The 20258-nt window shown below is 42.2% G+C and overlaps 1 protein-coding gene across 1 annotated transcript in view; it reads left to right on the top strand.

Annotated features, from left to right (window-relative positions):
• Positions 1 to 1853: 1853 nt before the first annotated feature.
• Positions 1854 to 20258, top strand: part of LOC129106361 (protocadherin-9) — a 183695-nt gene continuing 165290 nt past the window's right edge. The window contains 2 exon segments of the mRNA XM_054617753.1: positions 1854 to 3880; positions 3882 to 4887. Of these exon segments, the coding sequence (XP_054473728.1) occupies positions 1854 to 3880; positions 3882 to 4887 (3033 nt within the window).

Below are 20258 nucleotides of genomic sequence, written 5' to 3'. Positions count from 1 at the left end.
TTTTACTACGTTATCATCATCAGCAGCACTAGCAGCTTCATCGTCCTCGTTCTCATCGGCGTCATCATCATCATCATCATCACCCCCCCAACACACACACACACACACACACACACACACACACACACACACACACACACACACACACTCCAGCCACGGGTTTTTTTTTTTTTTTTTTTTTTTTCTTCTTCTTTCGGTTAAGCGTCTCTGCAGCCTGCAGCATCTTCACGGAGCATCTCACCGCGGACAGCCCTCCGCTCCCCGCATCGGAGTGACGTGACTCCGGGCCAATCCCGTCGCCGCTCGGGCTCGCCGACGCCACTGAAAGAGAGGAGCGGCGTCCAATGACGGGGGTCGGCGGGGTGGAGGCGTCGGTGTGGTGTACTTCACCACCCCTCCTATGGGTTTACACAGAGTTAGTGCAAGATATTCTGCTCCGGGAGTGAGAGTGCAAGGATAAACGGCACATACACGCTGCGCATCGGTGTCACACTGAACAAGCTTTTTCATATTTTTTTGGTTGGCACTTCCAAGTGGGATCGACTCTGAGATCCCCTGTCTCTCTCTCTCTCTCTCTCTCTCTCTTCTTTTTTCATTTTTGTGTTGCTCAGACGCCTTCACGATCTTCTTTTTTTTTTAACCTTGTGTCTTTGCCGGCTGATGAACTTGAGACATGACGGGACACCGGTGTCTCCTCTTGCGTTCGCCTAGTCTGCGCCTTCACCTTAACAGGTAGCCGGGGGGGGTAATATATAAAAAAAAAAAAAAAAAAAAAAAAAAAAAGAGAAGACACCCACCGGTTTCCTCGGGACGTGTACCGGAGATGAGAACAGTTTTTGGAGGACCGGTTCTAATGGAAGACACCACAAGCCGCTGATCACCTGGCCGTGTCTGCTGGACAGCGACGCAATCACTGCAGGTCGCACAGATTAGATCCTGTCCGCTCCTGAAGTTAAATGGGGGAAACGGAACTGCGACATTTGCAGCCTCTTATTTATCCCAGTTTGTGCGACCAGCTGCTTTTGCTCCAAACCTGTTCTTGAGTCTGATTACTCCTGCGGGGCGAATATATATATATATATATATATATATATTTTTTTTTTCATCTTTCCTGGACCCACAGCTTGAGGAGGATATCTTTACCTGAATAAGCTTGCATCCACACTGGAGGAGAAGACTATGAGCTGACACACTCCAGTTTCTTTTTTTTTCTCCTCCTGTGCTCTAACGGATTTGGGTATGTACGATGAGAATAAGGTCTCAGTTGCTCACTAAGAATTCAAATTCTGTCTGAGCTCATTTTGCAGGCTTCATTCATCCGCATGCATTCGTTTGGGGCCCCCCACACACACACAGCTAAAGCTCTTTAATTTCGGCAATCTCAGTGTAAAATTAATACTAGTGTGTAATGTGTTGTGAAGTTTGGGGCAATGGGGGTTTGAGACGCTGGAAATTCTGAGTGACTGTTAAATGTGGAGGATTTCTTAAGGGAGCAACAGACATGAATGGCTGCCTTAATGGTTGCTGCAGTGTTATTGTTGTTTTTTTTTTCTTTCTCTCCTATGAATTGTTATAAAGTCCTATGGGCAGATATAATAGTGAATCATGTAGCAAAAAAATTAAAATAAAGTAGACAAAACAGCCGACTGTGAGATGGGTGGGCTGTTGCTTAATTCTATTTATATGACTGTGCATGGCAAAGTTATTTCACTGAAGATCAACTCTGTCATGTATTTGTAGGTTTTACCGTGGAAGATTCCTGCCATCACATGCAAGGAGTCGCTGCCTGTAACGACGCCGCATAGAAAGACACCTTTTTGAGTTGTGAAGGCTGGAAACACATTCACGCTGTCATGGATCTAAAAGACTATTACCTGTTGGGCGCCCTGCTTGCCTGCATATGGCTAGATCCGTCAATAGCCCAAGAGCTAATCTACCCCATCAGGGAGGAATTGCAAGAAAATGTCCTCATTGGAAACATACCAAAGGACCTAAACATTTCCCACACAAATGCTGCCACCGGAGCAAGTGCCAATCTTGTGTACCGGCTCGTCTCCAAAGCTGGAGATAACCCACTGGTGCGCGTTCTGAGCAGCACGGGCGAGATATTCACTACATCAAACCGAATCGACAGGGAGAAGTTGTGCCCCGGTCCCTCGTTTGAGGACAGCGAGTGCTCCTTTGAAATTGAAGTGGTCATCCTCCCTAATGACTATTTCAGGCTGATTAAGATCAAAATAATTGTCAAAGACACAAATGATAATGCCCCCATGTTCCCGTCGCCTGTGATCAACATCTCCATCCCCGAGAACACGCTCATTAACAGCCGATTTGCCATTCCTTCTGCCACTGACCCGGACACTGGCCCCAACAGTGTCCACAAATACGAGCTGATCAACGGGCAGAGTGCCTTCGGCTTAGACATAGTCGAAACGCCTGAGGGGGAGAAGTGGCCCCAGCTCATTGTGCAGCAGAATCTTGACAGAGAGCAGAAGGATACATATGTGATGAAGATCAAAGTGGAGGACGGGGGCAGTCCGCAGAAATCCAGCACTGCCATTCTGCAAGTAACGGTGACGGATGTCAATGACAACAGGCCTGTGTTTAAAGATAGTCAGATAGAGGTGCATATACCAGAGAACTCCCCTATTGGCACGTCTGTTGTGCAGCTTCTGGCCACAGACGCAGACATAGGGGCGAATGCGGAGATACGTTATGTGTTTGGGACTCAGGTGTCTCCTGCTACTAAAAGGCTCTTTGCATTAAACACAACATCTGGCCTAATTACAGTGCAGAGGCTCCTGGACAGAGAGGAGACTGCTATTCATAAGCTCTCTGTTTTAGCCAGCGATGGCAGCTCCAGTCCTGCCAGAGCTACTGTTACCATAAATGTGACTGATGTTAATGACAATCCGCCTAATATAGACCTGCGATACATAATCAGCCCCATTAATGGCACTGTTTTCCTCTCAGAGAAGGATCCCATCAATACCAAGATAGCTCTCATCACGGTGTCAGACAAAGACACAGACATCAACGGCAAGGTCATATGCTTCATAGAGAAGGATGTGCCCTTCCATCTCAAGGCCGTGTACGATAACCAGTATCTGCTAGAGACCTCTGCGCTGCTCGACTACGAGGGGACAAAGGAATACAACTTTAAAATCGTGGCTTCCGACTCTGGGAAACCCAGCTTGAATCAGACTGCCTTGGTAAGAGTGAGGCTGGAGGATGAGAATGACAACCCGCCTATTTTCACTCAGCCAGTCATCGAGCTGGCCGTCATGGAAAACAACAAGCGTGACCTGTTCCTCACTACTCTGACCGCCACAGACGAGGACAGCGGAAAAAACGCAGAGATAGTTTATCAGCTGGGCCCGAACGCGTCGTTCTTCGATCTCGACCGCAAAACGGGGGTCCTGACTGCCTCCAGAGTTTTTGACCGGGAGGATCAGGACAGGTTTCTCTTCACGATAACGGCGAGAGACAACGGGACACCCCCTCTGCAAACGCAGGCGGCCGTTATTGTAACCGTGCTGGATGAGAACGATAACAACCCCAAGTTCACGCACAACCACTTTCAGTTCTTTGTGTCGGAGAATCTTCCTAAATACAGCACAGTGGGGGTGATAACGGTGACGGATTCAGATGCGGGAGAAAATGCTGCCGTTTCTCTGTCCATACTGAATGACAATGAGAACTTTATACTGGATCCCTACTCCGGGGTGATAAAATCCAACGTGTCGTTTGACAGGGAGCAGCAGAGCTCCTACACCTTCGATGTCAGGGCCGTGGACAGTGGCAGGCCCCCTTGCTCCTCGGCCGCCAAGGTGACCATCAACGTCATCGACGTGAACGACAACACCCCCATCGTCATCTACCCCCTCCAACACGTCCTTCAAGCTCGTCCCTCTCTCCTCCATCCCGGGGTCTGTGGTAGCAGAGGTGTTCGCTGTAGATGGTGACACGGGGATGAATGCAGAACTCAAATACACCATTGTGAGTGGGAACAACAAAGGTCTGTTCAGAATTGACCCTGTCACAGGGAATATTACGCTGGAGGAAAAACCTGCTGTGACTGACATAGGCTTACACAGATTAGTGGTCAATATCAGTGACCTCGGGTATCCCAAATCCCTCCATACGCTGGTGCTAGTGTTCCTGTATGTCAATGACACCGTGGGCAACTCAACGCTCATCTACGATCTCATCCGACGCACCATGGAGACCCCGATTGACCGAAACATTGGTGAAAACAGTGAGACTTATCAAAGCGGCGACTATTTAACCATAATGATAGCCTTTGTCACCGGCGCCTTAGTGGTGATTATTGTCATCTTTGTCACTGTGCTCCTGCGCTGCCGCCATGCCTCCAGGTTCAAGGCTGCGCAGAGGAAAAAGCAGGGGGCTGAGTGGATGTCACCCAACACGGAGAACAAGCAGAACAAGAAGAAGAAGCGCAAGAAAAGGAAGTCCCCGAAAAGCTCCCTGCTCAACTTTGTCACCATCGAGGGGAACAAGCCCGACGACCCTGCCCACGAGCCGATCAACGGAACCATCAGCCTGCCCACCGAGCTGGAGGAGCAAGGGATTGGACGCTTCGATTGGAATGCCACGCCTACCACGACCTTCAAACCCAGCAGCCCAGACCTGGCCCGGCACTACAAGTCCGCCTCGCCGCAGTCGGCCTTCCACCTCAAGGCCGACACGCCGGTCTCCGTGAAGAAGCATCACGTGATTCAGGAGCTCCCATTGGATAACACATTTGTCGGAGGCTGTGACACCCTTTCCAAGAGGTCCTCCACGAGCTCCGACCACTTCAGTGCCTCAGAGTGCAGCTCCCAAGGAGGGTTCAAGACGAAGGGACCCATGCACACCAGACAGCAGGTAAAAGAGCACTTTTACTGGTCTATAAGTACTGCCTATAACTGCCCTGTTCCACAGTGCTAAAGTGCCAGTCTAGATTAGAGACTCACTCTAAGTTACTGTGAAGCAACAGAAAAAAAGAGTGCAGGAGACATACGGTTTCAGCAAGTTCCACTATTTCTCAAACTTAAAAAAAAAAGAGAAAAAGTAAGTCAAACTGCTAATTAATGGAGTTGAATATGGACTCAACAATCACATGCATAATTTTGGGGGAATAATTATAGACTGATGTTTTGTCACTACTATATATTTAATTCATATTTAACAAAAATGCAAGTGGGTGAGGGATTGCCTTGCCTTTTTTCGTCTATTCAGCACCAAGGTTAGATCACTGGTAAAATGTACCAACATAACATTAATGTGACTCAATGTTCTTTGTGAAAGAAACATTTTTTTCTTGCCTATATCTACTCCGATTACCGTTTTCATCAGATAGTCGCTGCACACATTTTTCCCCAAAAATTTGCTGACTTCACCTCCTCATACAACTCTGAGTGTATTCATGTTTTTATTTTATTATTTATTTTTATTATTATTTTACTATTTGTTTTGATGTGTATTATTATATCACAAAAGACTTTGTAACCTTTTCAACACCTGCAGCAATAACAACAGTCAATAATTGGCCTGCTGCGGTGCTATTGTGAATGTCACCGTAGGCTTTGCCACATCATCTAAACTCGAATTAAATGCCTCCTCTCAAAGCACACTAGCGGACTGACTGAAGCTTGTCTGGAACTTGATACGCATCCAATTCAAAACGGATTAGCCAATAATGAGCCTCAAATTTCAACGTAATCCATGCTGCTTTTTATCAAAGCCTTATTAATTTTTCTGCTAATAAAGCACTACTTCACAACACACAGTTGGAACACACGTGGACAAATACAGAAAAAGAGGGGGGGGAGAGAGACAGAGAGAGAGAGAGAGAGAAAAAAAAAAAAAAAAAAAAGGGGAGGCAGAGTGAGCGTTCACAGTGGGTCATGCTTGATGGGTGGTGGTACTGAACCTTTGGGTGGCAGTGTTGAGCTGCATGGCACAGCCTGGCAACACGCCAACCTGCAGTGGACTTATAAATGCAAGGGAGGAGAAGAAAGGAGTGAAACCTGTTTTGGTGTTCTTAGTGAAATACTCTCGCCTAATGATGTAGAGGCTGCACAGGGAAGATTGATAATGGCAGTTAGAGATGTGAGTGATAAGATCTATCCGGAGAGAGAGAGAGAGAGAGAAAGAGAGAGAGAGAGGAATTACAGGGGCGACACTGTGCGGCTGCCATCGATGCGTACCTCCGGGTCACTGCATCTGGGGTTGCGTTTAATGCGTTTCTGTGCGAGAGGTAGCAGTCAAAAGAGGCATTCAGTTTGGCGTCATTTGCCAGGCGAGGCTGGAGAGTGTGTGTGTGTGTGTGTGTGTGTGTGCGTGTGTGAGAGCGTGCGTGTGGTTGGTGATGTGTGAGTGAGACGGAGACGAGACAAGGCGATGAAATGGGTGATGGCGGTGGTGGTGGTGGTGGTGGGGGGGGGGTTCAAGCCCAGAGGGGGACACATGAGATATGACACTATACTGTAAGCACAACTTCATTGATTTGCTCAGTCATCCCACAATACCACACACGATTTATTGGAATCAATAATCCTGACAGATGATTCAAAGAAGCACACAAACGGAGCCGGCGTCGTCTATATAGCTCCCACTGATGATATAAATGATTTACCGTTTCAGATACTTTGGCTCACGCAACTTCCTCCGAAATGTTCTGCACACTTTGATTCATGATTTTCTGTGTACTTTTGTAGAGTGCAGATGTAATTGTTCTAAAAGCAGAGGGTTGAAAACAACCTCAAATTGTCTTAATCTCCTTTCTTTTCACTCCTTAATGACACAAAGCATGTGTCTTGCCAATCCCCATTGTAACTTATTTTTAGATCTGAAACATGAAGCATAAGCATCACCTCTTATTATCATGTCATTCATAAATCAAATCATAATCAAATCAGTATTTATTTATTGATTCAACTATATTATTTAGTTCCAGATATAACGCTCACTCGCATGAAAAGTCCAGAGGAAGTGAGATAGCCCTTCCTTTGGCAGTACCCATGGATTACTCAAATGAATATGCACTAATATATTTGACTGCACACAAGGGAACACTTTCTTATCTTCATTTCATTATTACTAGAAGGAAAAAGTCATTTTCTACCTTTCCACTATTTGCTAATATCGTTCTTTGGAGGTTTGTAATGAACACTATCTGGTTGGTTCTCAGTCATAATTATTCCAAAGCATCGCACTTAAAAGGAGCCCACTTCAGATTTGAGGTTAAATGGCAGTTATTGATTGTGGTGAAACGATTGCACTGACACGTCTTACTTGATAAAGCAGGGTATGTTATCAATGTCATTGCTACATCCATACTTTGATTGTTTTGCACAATGCCACCATTTGTATTGGCATGCGCATGTCATCTCTATTTCACGAGTATTGATAAGTAGAACTTCATCCAGTATCTCTAATTCCTTTTTGAATTCTGCCTGCGTATTGAATAAAAACAGAGAGGAGATGAGCTGTAGTTTAAAAAAAAAAAAGAAGGTAAAAGCCAAAAAAATACCAATTACTTTTGAGTGAATCTTTAAACAGACAGTATATCCAAAAGGTAATATCATAGGATTATCATATCATATTCCCCGCAGAGAAGGAGCGCTTTGGAAAAAGATAAGAACTGCATTATTAAAAGATTTCTTATACATACATAGATGAAAAAAAATGTCAATATCATCTAAATTTATAACCATTTATTTTCCAGATTTAAAATGGGGTTTGATGTCCTGCATTTCAAAATGAGTCCAGTCCGGTGCGATATTAAATAAAGCATCACAAGGGTATATACGATGAAATTTTGCATTCGCTGTTGCCTTACAAGTGACAAACCACCATCGATCACCCTGAAGTTGACACAAAATAAGCAATTAAGTGAAAGCCGACGTTCAAGAGAAGGAGATGTGGGAAGCTGAGGGCAATAGCTTTTAAAACTGACCTTCTCTCTAAGATTTTTAAAAGCCATTTTGCTCCGGTTCTCGTGAGTCACGTCTATGCAACATCAGCACCAATCAATAAATAAGGAAACTGAAAGGGAATTGATGAACAAGAAGGCGGGGTAGGTGAAGAGGTGGAGAACGACAGCAAAGCATGCAGGTTTCAGCGGTGTCTTCCTCTCAGAGAATACAGAACACAGTGTGTGGAAATAGCAGACATCTACAACAGTGTCATCACAGAAAAATGCCTCCTGGAATTGGCTTCATACAGACCCCAAACTTTGCTGATAGCGATAGAAGCAATCCTTGCCTTTCCTTTCCTTTTTTTTTTTTCGCCCCCACTTATTATTTACCCTCCAGGGACCTACGTTAGTGTAAACAACACTGAGGGAGAAAAAAAAAAAAAAAAAAAACATGAAAACACTGTCCTAGTTTCACGAGCATCCAAGAAATCAAGTATAATCGCAGCCGTTTCACTATCAGTCTTACTCTCTCCCTTTCAGTGGTCTTGTGGGGAGACGTAGATTTGGTTCACTAACAGAACACGAGCCCGGTGGCTACGCATTAACCGTGTACGGTGCATCAGATCCCAAGGCCCCATGTTGTGGACACATTAACATGCTTTCACTGAGGGTGCAGGATGTGAAAGCAGTCACGGAGATGGTGGTGTGTGACAAGTGCTACATCGATTACAATCCATATTTTAAGTTCTCGCACGTCACCACTAACATTAACAGAATCCCAGGGTGAATGTGAATTTAAGTCTGAATACTGAGAGAGCATATATGCAATAGACTCGTGTACATCCTTACAGATACACAAGATGCGTCCTCTTCACACTCGCTTTGTTATGGTAATATACATCATATGCTAGAATGCACAATAAGGGCCATTACGTAGGGCTTTCAGTTGTGCGACCATGTGGCCTGAAACGCCTCTGTGCAAAATGGCTTTATTGCTTTGGGTTATTAGTGTGTTTTTCTTGCTTGGCAGAGAAGATGCGAGCACTAAAAGGAAGTCTGTACCTACAGTTCAGTAAGCCCACATGATGTGCACTTCTGCAGCACAAGCCATGCCTTAGCTCTTGGGACGCAGTATAACAGCTCCCTTTTGAGTAGCTTTGCTATAGTTACAGCACGTATAAAACATCAACACATCGGTTGATGTTTTGATGTTTTATATCACAAAAATTTTTCTGTCTGTGTCCGACTTGCATATCTCTGAGTTACCAGTACATTGAAATTAAATTTGTATTACGGTATCATTCAACTAAATATAAGCAAAAAGTGAGATATTAGAGTGAATGCAGTATTTATATAAGTATATTTTTATAGAGCAGGGCAAGAGAGAGGGACTATGCGAGGAAGAACGGGGTATCTTTAGCAGGGTATTCCTGAAGTTCTCTTGTCAGTGCATTTAATGAATGGACATTCTTTGCAAACAGGAGTTTGTACAGACCATTGTAATTATGGAGCCTTGGGGGAGTCGTCCTTCATGTGCAGGTTCATTTGCCACATTAATAAGGGGATTAGTAGTACGTACGGGGGCTGATGGCAGCAGGAGAAGTTTGAGAAGATTAATGAACTATGACAATGTTGCACCTGAGGGGAAAAGTCTGTTGCAATATCTTCTGGGTTGTGCTGACACGGAGTTTGGCGATATGAAAGAGGAAGATGGAGAGAGGCTAGTGATTGTTGCCGACTGTGATCATACATCCTCCTCCTCAGCTATCCTGCCACTTCTTCAGGATGCTGTGTTTGTGATATCATATATTGTACACGTCCATGACACTTTTGAAGGAAGATGTTCCGTTGGAATTTGAAATTTTCTTGAAAAATAAGGACGCCAACTTGTAAAATCTCACACATTCTGTGCATATGAATAGATGCTTAAGCTGGATAAATAACAAAAATACTTGAATTAACAAAATATTTGTCTACAATTGGGTCTGTCGCCAATGATTAAGCAAGCTACCGGTAAATGCAAGAAGCGTAACCCATACTGTGATCGCTTATTTTAAAATGTAGCAGATCCTCAAAAACAAATGTAGCTATCAGGTGATCATAAGCCAATAAGTCTGTGAGTGAAGTTTCTATCAAAGCTTCAAATCATCAGTGGAGGATTTGCAGGGCTCTTTGCTGCAGAGAACATTGGGTTTCTTTAAAAAACTTGTCATGTCTTCTGTGTCTAGGTGGGTAAAAGGAAATGAAATGGATTGCGGGCTATACTAAGGTAGTGGGTGTGAGTGCTACCAGAGTAGATTATTGCCCCAAGGGGATCCAGTTTTGTCTGCACAAAACAACAAAATAAATCAAAGCTCCCTGTTGGTGCACTGGCTGAACTATGGAGTTCATTTATATGTTTTTATTTCCCTCTGTTGAGAAAAATGAAGTGCCACTGATTTTAATATATTTATTTATTTATAGCCTTTTGGTTTTTTTCGGTGTTGTCTATAACTGCCAGGGACAGTATTGCCAAAACACAGATGATGGCAAGTTACCAGGAATGAATTATCTTTTTTTGTGAGCATTTTTTATTAATTTTCATTTCTGTCATAACCATTTTCATACACGTGTTGAGATAACTCTCTTCATCATTGCACTGTTGAAATTTCAACAATACGATTTTGATAATACAAATACTGTCATATATCAAAATGCCTTGCGTGTGCGCGCATAGGCTACTGTACGTGATTCTTTTCTTTCTGGGTTTGTTGTTTGTCCATCACTTTCCGCTGGCAACCCATTTATTTCAAATTCATCATCCATGTCCTCAATTTCTCAAAGCAAATTGATTGATGATCAATCTTCAGGGGGTTTGCTTTGTGGAATGAGTGTTTTGCATGCACAAAAACCAAAGTCATCGCGGCTTTCATTACTTAATTCATCTCCATGTTTTTCGCTAATCCACAAAACACATTTCCCATTTTTCTGAGGCAATCAATCAAGTTGACATACTAGCTTCGTATTTTTCTCCCAACACTGCATGATGAGGAAAAAAAAGACAAACTGCAGCTCCAAACACTTACAGTATCAACACCTCATCTGAATTCTGTCAGATTTATGCTGTACAAGAGTAGAGGGTGGAAGAAAATGTTTCTTGACTACTTGTTGTCTCCAAGAAAGAAGATGATATAAAAAAGATGAAGTTATGATGCTACTTCATTGTTTGACTGCCCTGCCACCCCCCACCCCAACAACCCATCTCTCCTCTCCACCCCTCACCTAGTCCCTCCACCCACTCCTAATCTCTCCCCCCCCGTCTCTAGCCCACACCTCTCACCTATGCTTTATTGGGGTCAATGCAGTTACATGCGATGCTAAATCACCAAGGAGTGTGTTCACTTTTGTGTCCAGATTATTTGTGACAGATGCGGGTGCTTTGTGTTCAGCACGTATCCCCCCCCAGCCGTTACCATCCCCTCTCCCCTTATCATTAGAGAGACGGGGTGTGTGTGTGTGTGTGTGTGAAAAGATGGGCAAAGTGGTGCTGTATGTCCTGACATGACAAAACCCGGAGGGGGACGCGTCCTTGTTGTCGGGTTTGTTGTGTCAAGTGACATACAGGCCGCCGCTCAGTCACTAGCGTGTGCCAGTGTCTAGACTAATAGTTGTGATAATGGCATTGCAAGCCAAACCCCGCCTCCCCTCCCCCCAGCCCCCTTCCCCCTCAAGAAAAAGAGCCACACTTGACTTGAAATGTGACTGCCATTGACTGCTTTGCCACTGGGCCCCATAGCTCACAAAGACTCTGTAACCCTCATCGATGTAAATCTTTCTTGTATATATGAGATGTTTCATGTAAATTGAACTCCTGGTAATCTTGCCTAATGTGCTGTGTTAAACAATAATGGACTTGTTTTATTTTTCATTTGTTTTATTTATTTATTTGCCGTGCTTTCTCGTTTTCCTTTTTTATTTTTTTTCATTGCTGGGTATACATTAATTACATCTGAAATAAACTCTGCCAGTTATTCAGTACACTGCAACTCCTATTCTGTTTTAAAAAAAGCTTTATTTGAACAGTGCTATTCTACCTTTATAATTTCATAATAAATGTTTCAAAGAGATCATTTCTTTCTTGTTTTTAATTCGTCCGTTTGTTCTCCCTGTTGTGATGTTGTGATAAGACAGTATGCATAAAACTGGGACATGTTTCAGTCAAACCAGTACGTGTGAACCAGCTCCAATCAGCGTTTGCCCGTAAACAAGTGCTTCGGCTGATTTTAATGCCAAGTTGTGTATTTTAAGAAGCAAACAGATTTTTCCGGTTTGACTGAATCCAATATTTCAAATGAGGCACACAACGTCACTGACACACCGCCAATGTAATAATTCACTTACAGTGGAATTCCAATTCAAAGTTAATTTAAGAAGGTAGTTTAGTTTGGGGTAAATTAATCCCTTAACGAGTCACAAGAGCACATCGATGTCTTTATGTCTCTAAATGTTGAGTATAGCTTTGCTGACCTAAATACTGAATGTCAATGGGATCAAGTTAGCAGCTGCTCTCAAACATCTGATGCTCAGGCTATAATGTTTTGCACTGGTTAGTCTATACTTGCAATAAATGATTGCTTTTTATTTCGTCTGTCTTGAAACAAGCTCACATGCTGACATGTTCTTTTACAGACTAATAAGTATGTAATTATTCCAGCTGTTAGCTGTGAAGAGATCACTTCGTAGCACAATTTTGGCCAAAGTGCTTGCTTCATGCAGAGATTCATGTTGAAGTTCAGCGGAAGCTTATATGAGGCTTCGGAAGTCAAAGTTAAACATATTGGTATCTTACAAATTTACAGTCCTATCAGTCGTTAAGTTTGTCTTTTTCCTTTATCGCTTGTTCTGTAATTTCTTTTACAGTATCCCCCAAGATCCTTCTGCTGCATTACATTAGAACTACTTCTAAAAAATACTGTGTGCCTTTGTTTACTCGATCTGGCTGGCTGTGAGCTAAATGGATAATTGCCTAACAAGACTTCATAACATGGGAAGTCTCTCATGAGAGTGTCTGAGAAAGAAGGATGAACAGAAAAATGACCTCCAAAAATTCTCTTCATGGTAGAAACTTAGTCCTAATGTACTCCTTTCCTGCACTCTTTTTTTTATCCTGTTTTCACTCCTGCACACTTAATCCAATTCAGATTAAATTGTAATTGGTTGAGCAGCAGAGGCAAGTGTAACTGTACAGCTCTTAATTACATCTGGTGTACAAAAAAAATGTATAATAAATGTCAGTTTTGTGTCTACAGTACTAACTGGAATAGCCTAACCCACACCGTCATCATCCATCATCATCCACCACCAGCACCACCACAACAAACAGTAACACACTCAAAATGTGTTATATATCATAAGAGATGTGAAGGAAAAAAAAACTCAACAATGTTGTTTATTCTTTGTCTTGCATAAGCTGACTTTTTTTTATTTGTTAATCTCCGGCTACCTTCCAGTTTCAGAAATAAAGATGCGTCACCTCTTTGCTGTTTTTTGCAGAAAAAGAGAGGGGGGAGGGGGGCTGTGGATGGAAGTGCCACGCCAACACATCGTTGGAAAGAAGGCCCTAACTCAGCTTAATCTGTCCACTCCATTTGAAAGCCAGAAGCAGGGCTTAGTCTACATTTGAGTGTGGAAGAGGAACAAAAAGAGGATAGATAAATAAATAAATATAGGCTTTAAAGTTTGACCTCATCCATACGGTCACTTTCAGAACGCTGTGTGCACTTACTGACTGGAATCTGAAACCTGATGTCTGACCTAAAGTATAATCACATTGCCTGTCATTTTCAAAGAAAGGGAGAGACATTGCTAGTATTGCATCTTTGATAACTCTATCAGAAATGTCTTGTCAGTGTCTTCCAATCTCATTTCGCAAGATTTCCAAATTTTGTTGTACTCAATGTGGGACGGTAAGACTGTAGATAAGACGGATATTTGAAAATGCTGTGCTATCATTGAATTTGCTGAATTTCCTGTGGCAGTTATTTTTTTCTGCTCTGGCACAGACTATATTTACAAAGTCAGAGATGGAGTCAGATGTGACCTCTATATGCATAGTCTGCTAAGTGAAAGAATATGGATAGTCAGGCCTTTCTCTCTCTGCGAAGCATTTGTTCGATCAACACGCCTGTGGCAAAATGTAGCATGAGTTTTGCCAATGAGGAGGCAAATAGGAGATATAGCAGACAAGACAAAAATTCACACAAGATTTAAATTGAACTGCTCCAGCAACCAGATGCATTCACTTATGTACCCAAAAAGCATGTGTATGTACGCCAACATGCACACAGTCTTTTCGGCAGATTTATAAACCCTCTGTGTTTACATTGTTTTGCTGCACATCTCTGTCATCCTGAAATTGAGTGCACATGACGGAGCATAACATCCACTCTGACAATTATCCACACAGGGATGATGTCACATGCCTTTTTAACCTTGTTTGGACAGAAACCAGATTAATTCTGTCCTTGGTCTTCCACCAGCGGCGTCCTCAGAGCGAGCGCTTGTTTCATTATGCACGGCCATTATGCGTCGGTATGTATAGTAAGCCAATAAAAGGGGACTGAATGATGATCCACAGGTGGTCAAACATATAACAAAGTATTCAGGTCCTTCACTCGAGTAATAGAATAATTAAAACAAGGTAAAGATACTCCGTTGCAAGTAAACGTTCTGCATACAAAATGAAGGCACAGTATCTTCTACTGAAGTATTAATAGAAATAATAATCATTCTGCAGAAAGTGACTCCTGTGGTCATTATATGATCACATTTCATCTTATGTGATTGTAACAGATGCACTAATGTGTGAGTAACATTTTACTTAGGCTAATTTGGTCTGTTTTATAAACTGTTGGGTAGTTTGATCTTCATCAATGCATCATATTTTATTAATTAATATGTTCTGTTGTAAAAATCATAATTTGTAGAAGTTACTAGTTGTCAAAGAGATAAAACAAAATACTAAAATATTAGCCTTTGAAATGCAGTGAGGTGAAATTAAAATAAAATTGAAGTACAAGTAACTCAAAACTGTACTCATGTACAGAAGTTAAGTACATGCATTTGGTTGCATTCACTTCTGTTCACTTGGAAGTTTACCTGCGATCACAGTTTGGATGACAATTTGTCGGCTACATCTATTTATTTGCACCAGAATCAAAGTGTAACTGCACACATTTATAAATGCCAAGACCTCTAATGTGCTGAAAAGATTAAGGCTCCAAATATAAAAGTCCCTCTGAGGGGTTTTTCTTCTCTTTTCCACATTGTAGCATCACACCCTTTCCAGTCAGAAAGATCTGTATACACAGTACAGCAATGTTATAAATATGTGTTTGTTCTGTGCGCATTAATGACTAAATGACTATTATTGAAATTATGATATCATTATGTTTAAAGTAATACTTAATACTGTAAAGGTAAATTTTTTTGAATAAATGTTGGACATATTTTGACAAATGTGTTATTTACAGTCAGTACCATATAAGAGATTTGCTAAGTGTCAGGAAACATGTTTTGTCAAAAAAGAAAAATCAGGAGAAAGCACACATCAAGCCTTTACTCCGAGAATATGAAAATAGAGCAATAGTGACAGTGATTTGATAACTTTAAGTTCAGGTTGACAAACAGCTGAGAGATAAATGCAGGAATAAGCAGAACAACAAGAGATAAGGAGCCTCTAATGTGACATTTCTGTTAAAGAAGGCTGAAAAGCAAACATATTTTGACTCCACCGAATATGCTTACATATGCTGCGTTCTCCTATCTCCCCATGAATTGACAGATGCTTTTGGAACATAGAGCGTTGGTTGGGAGCTTCACTAAATTAGTCATCCACCAGACGCCATTGCACTGGATTAAAATCAGGATCAGTAAGAAGAGGGCCCGAGAGTTTCAGCCACGTCATTTGCTTTTTTCTTTCTTTTTCTGCTGCTGATGCACATGCTGTCATATTTCCCTGTAGTGACAGCGTGGGCTAGTCCCACTGACATTTTCCTCTTGTGTAATCTTGCCTTAACCAGTATCTAGTCATTCGTTTTTCCCCTTTCGGGAGAAAGAAACCAAAGAAAGGGGAATGTATTCTTCCTATTTAATTCCTGCACGTATTTGACTCTAGACAAAGCGAGAAACTATTTTCATTTTCACCCTTAACAGTCCAGAATCCTTCAGGACAGCGTTGAGTTATGCGGTGGTGTTGCAGGGTGGGGAAAACTCCTCCACTCTAATGTAAGATCTTTATTGAAGGAGGGAGCGGTGGTCACACCACTGGGAGCCTGAGGCAAATGTTATTTTTCTGTCTCCCCTTTGTTTCCAGAGACAGGCTGACATATTCATACAGGCACACATACAAGAAGAAACGGAAAGTGGCCTAAAGGTTGCTGAAGTGAACTTTTGACCGGGGGGGTTGCAGGGTCGATTCTTGGACAGGCATGAGAAATTAGACTGGGGAAGAGAAACTACCACTGGGGTGCCCTTAAGCAAGGCACTTAACCCCCACTTGCTCCGGTGGGGTCGCTCAGTGGATAAGACTAAGTTGTACTGGGAAACTACCAGGTGTTGATGTGTGCACCTTTGCTAGTTTGGAGCAGGATATTGATGGAAAACAGCATTCATGCTCTGCGTATGATAAAGTGTCCTACCAACAGAAATAATTATTTATGCTTCTCTTCTATATGTTCTCTTTTGACGGAGGATTGAAATGTAACTTACCAACCTTTCAAGCAGATACATATGATATTAGGATACAGTCCTTTTAGGACTTGGCAGTTGGCTCCACATGGATTCTTACTGGGAGCACACAGACTAAAAATAAAAGCATAAATGCGATTTTAAGGGGATCCATTTTAGCACAGAGTAATGAATAACATGGCAATAAAAGCGACATTTCACCATACAACATCATTGTCTTTATGAACAGCTTGCTTCCAAAAATATAATCTTAAATCCTAAACTATGGTTTGCATCCCTATATTATATCATACGGTGGCTTTTCCAGATTGGTTCCAATGACTGTACACTCATAAACCTCAACATAAAACCAATTCTGCTCAGAAACTGTTTAACATTGACTGTTAACAAAGCCACTCAAGGACTGGAGGTATCTTGCTCTAGATGGGAGCTTTAGCTGTCTGGTATTAACATAGGGAGAGTTTTGATCTTCCCGATTGAACTGTAGCGGATCCTAGAATTAAGTACAAATGATTTCCCTTGGTGAACTGGATGAAGAACCTTGATTAATTGGTGTTAAGACTAATTATATATTTCCTTAAATCTGTACTACATCATTAATAGATTCCCTTCATCACGACAACTAAGAGCAACAACAAAGAGCAACGACACTTAGCGTGGATGGCATATGATTTTCTCTGGCGGAGAGTGCAATGAGAGATATAGTAATGCTCTTCAGGGAGCTAATTAGATTAGAAGTTGTGATGTATGGCTGCTGGAAGGATGTGTGTCAACCCACTCCTGTTCGATGTATGGACTGCAGATTTGTATTGATTGTATGCTTTGTCTTGTGCCTCAGGCATCAGCGGGCTACAGTGTAAGCTGTGAGCCTTGCCTTTGTCTGGTGAGTTGAGCAGATAAGGGTTGTGATAAATCTGCCCAAGAATAAGCTGTCATAGAGGTGCCGCACATGGGAATATTTAACGCAAACATAAAATATGGCTTGTCTGTTGTTTTATCGTCGAGGGTATAAGAAATGGCAGGGTTTTAAAATACTCTCACCTCCTTATTTTTGCACTTTTCTATCTCTGCAGCCCTGGCATGCACAGAAGCTTACACAGTCCTGCTCATCTTTGTTAAGGCCATGGAGCGGACAAAAAAAAATTAGAAATAAGGAAAAGAAGAGATGCTTTGCAGGGAATGGTGAACCAGCACCTTATCGCCACTCAGTAATATGCAGAGGTGTAAAACATTTGGCTAGCTTATTTAGATGAAATGATTTAGTCCTGGTTGTGCAGAGTTAGCGAGGGCTGAATTGAGTAGTGCGTTGGGGATGAGGAGGGAGGAGGTGAAAATTGGTTTCCCCTATCTTACTGCACACATAGAGACCCAGCATGGTTCCTTCTCTCTCCACAGACTCCCCTCTGATGATAACGTGCCCCGATAATGGATATATGCACCCAGATTTATTTTCTATTTCCTGACACAACTGCTTTCCCAGGAAACTTTTTTTTTTCCATGTATAAGCTTTATGGCTGCTTTCAGCTGTGACTTTCAGAATGCAGAGCTCCAGTGCCAGAGTAAGGAGGGGGGACATTTACCATGCAAGGAAAATAGAGAAGGATGCTCTTTTGAGGGCTGCGACTTTTACTGTAACATATACAAGAAGGCTCTAATGCAAACTCATAAACAAGGGAAGGGAAACTTTGTCTACTCTGTTGGGTTTGTCTTCCAACTTTGTGAGTGTTTATCCCCTTCAGGAAACATTGCAGGGAACTTCCAGAAATCACCCCCTTCCCCTCTGATCTTTATAAAGCGGTGGCTCCCTCTGTCATGTGACATGTGACCCCGCTACATGCTTGGTAGGGTGTCTCAGTGTCCCAGAAAACCGGCCCAGGCTCTGTACCGGGAACAATGAGGTCCCTTCACCGCCACAGACTCAGGACTCTAGTTGCCCCAGGCCATACATCACATGGAATCCCTCATGAATGGTGCACGTGTGTCTGAGTGTGTGTGTGTTTGTGTGTATGTGTGTGTGTGTATGTGTGTGTGTGCGTGTTTGTGTGGTGATGATGGGACTTTACTTCCTCAACACTTATTCAACACTGCTCTAAGCTGTTAACCCATGGAGATCAGTGGATGCCTTGTTCTGGTCTACATCTTCACAGTGGGAAGTGTGTGTGTGTGTGTGTGTGTGTGTGTGTGTGTGTGTGTGTGTGTGTGTGTGTGTGTGTGTGTGTGTGTGTGTGTGTGTGTGTGTGTGTGTGTGTGTGTGTGTGTGTGTGTGTGTGTGTGTGTGTGTGTGTGTGTGTCCACTTATTAATAGCCCAGCCTCCGGGATGATATTCATAACCAGAGCAGGACAGAGGGGATTTCAAAGCAACACACTGGGCAGATTGAACTGATTAATATCTTAGAGGAGCATGTTCTTTGATCTTTTGTTTACATTGTGATTAGACAAACTGTTTGGAGCCATCTTTGTCCTGCAGACAGAGAAGGACATTATTGATTTAGTATTGGTCATGTGGTTATTAATGCATCTATTATTCTGTCATGATGCTAGCTATATTTTATTGGGATCACACTCTATGCACTGTTTTTTTCTGAAAAGAAGCCAAATCAATACTTTTAAACTTGCATGTTCTTTACTTTCCTATAATAAAAATAATGATTTTCCTCGAACAAAAGGGAGCTTTAGCAGTAATTATCTCAACTTATTGGCAAAAAGAGTTATCACAAATACATATAGAGTGTTGACGACTTAGAGTGGGACTAAACGAGTTAAGACAGGTGTCCTTTGCCAGGGTCCGTTTGCCGTTTTATGCATGAGCACACACACACACACACACACACACACACACACACACAATTGTATTAATAATGTACCTTCTCGACAGCCTTGACTTGGCCCCCTTCTTTTATCAAACAGGCTCTTCTACTCTGGTTAACCTATTATATACAGTATGTGCCAGTGGCCTATAAGCTGTATTTCTAAAGCCCATGTGATCCATAACTGACCTGATTTGTAACCTTAAGAGCAGAATATCTATAGGCTGCCATATATACTATTGTGTCTAAAACTCAATATGGCTTTGTGCTGACACAATATGATTGGTTCAATGTAGGCCGACTTTAAGACCGTCCCGACAAAGTATCATCAAAATACTAACACATGTTACCTGTAAAAAGTTGGTGTTTAAATTTGGGAATATTATATATATATATATATATATATATATATTTATATATATAGAGAGAGAGAGATTGTACAATTCACAAGTGCTCCACGATTACGACTTAATTGTCAGTACGTCCAACACTTTGTTCCAGACTATTAGATGTTTTGCTATTCAATTTTATACAGACACTCAAGCTCCCCAGAGGATCAATCCTACTGACTTTAGTGATCCCCTGAATTTTGCACTGGTGCTACCAGCAGGTTGACATTTGTGGTTTCAAAGTAAAATGTCTTAAATGAATTGCCATAAAATTTAGCACAGCCGCTCATGTTCCCCTCAGGATGAATTTTAATCACTTTGGTGATCCCTGATGTTTCTTTAAGCGACACCAACAGGTCAAAATTATATTTTATAATAATAATAATTTATCTTTGGTTAGTCACCACATA

Source organism: Anoplopoma fimbria, chromosome 2 (genome assembly GCF_027596085.1).
Source record: "Anoplopoma fimbria isolate UVic2021 breed Golden Eagle Sablefish chromosome 2, Afim_UVic_2022, whole genome shotgun sequence".
NCBI classification, from domain to species: Eukaryota; Metazoa; Chordata; class Actinopteri; order Perciformes; family Anoplopomatidae; genus Anoplopoma; species Anoplopoma fimbria.
Note: the sequence above shows the minus strand (reverse complement) of the source record. Positions and strands in the feature narration are given on the sequence as shown.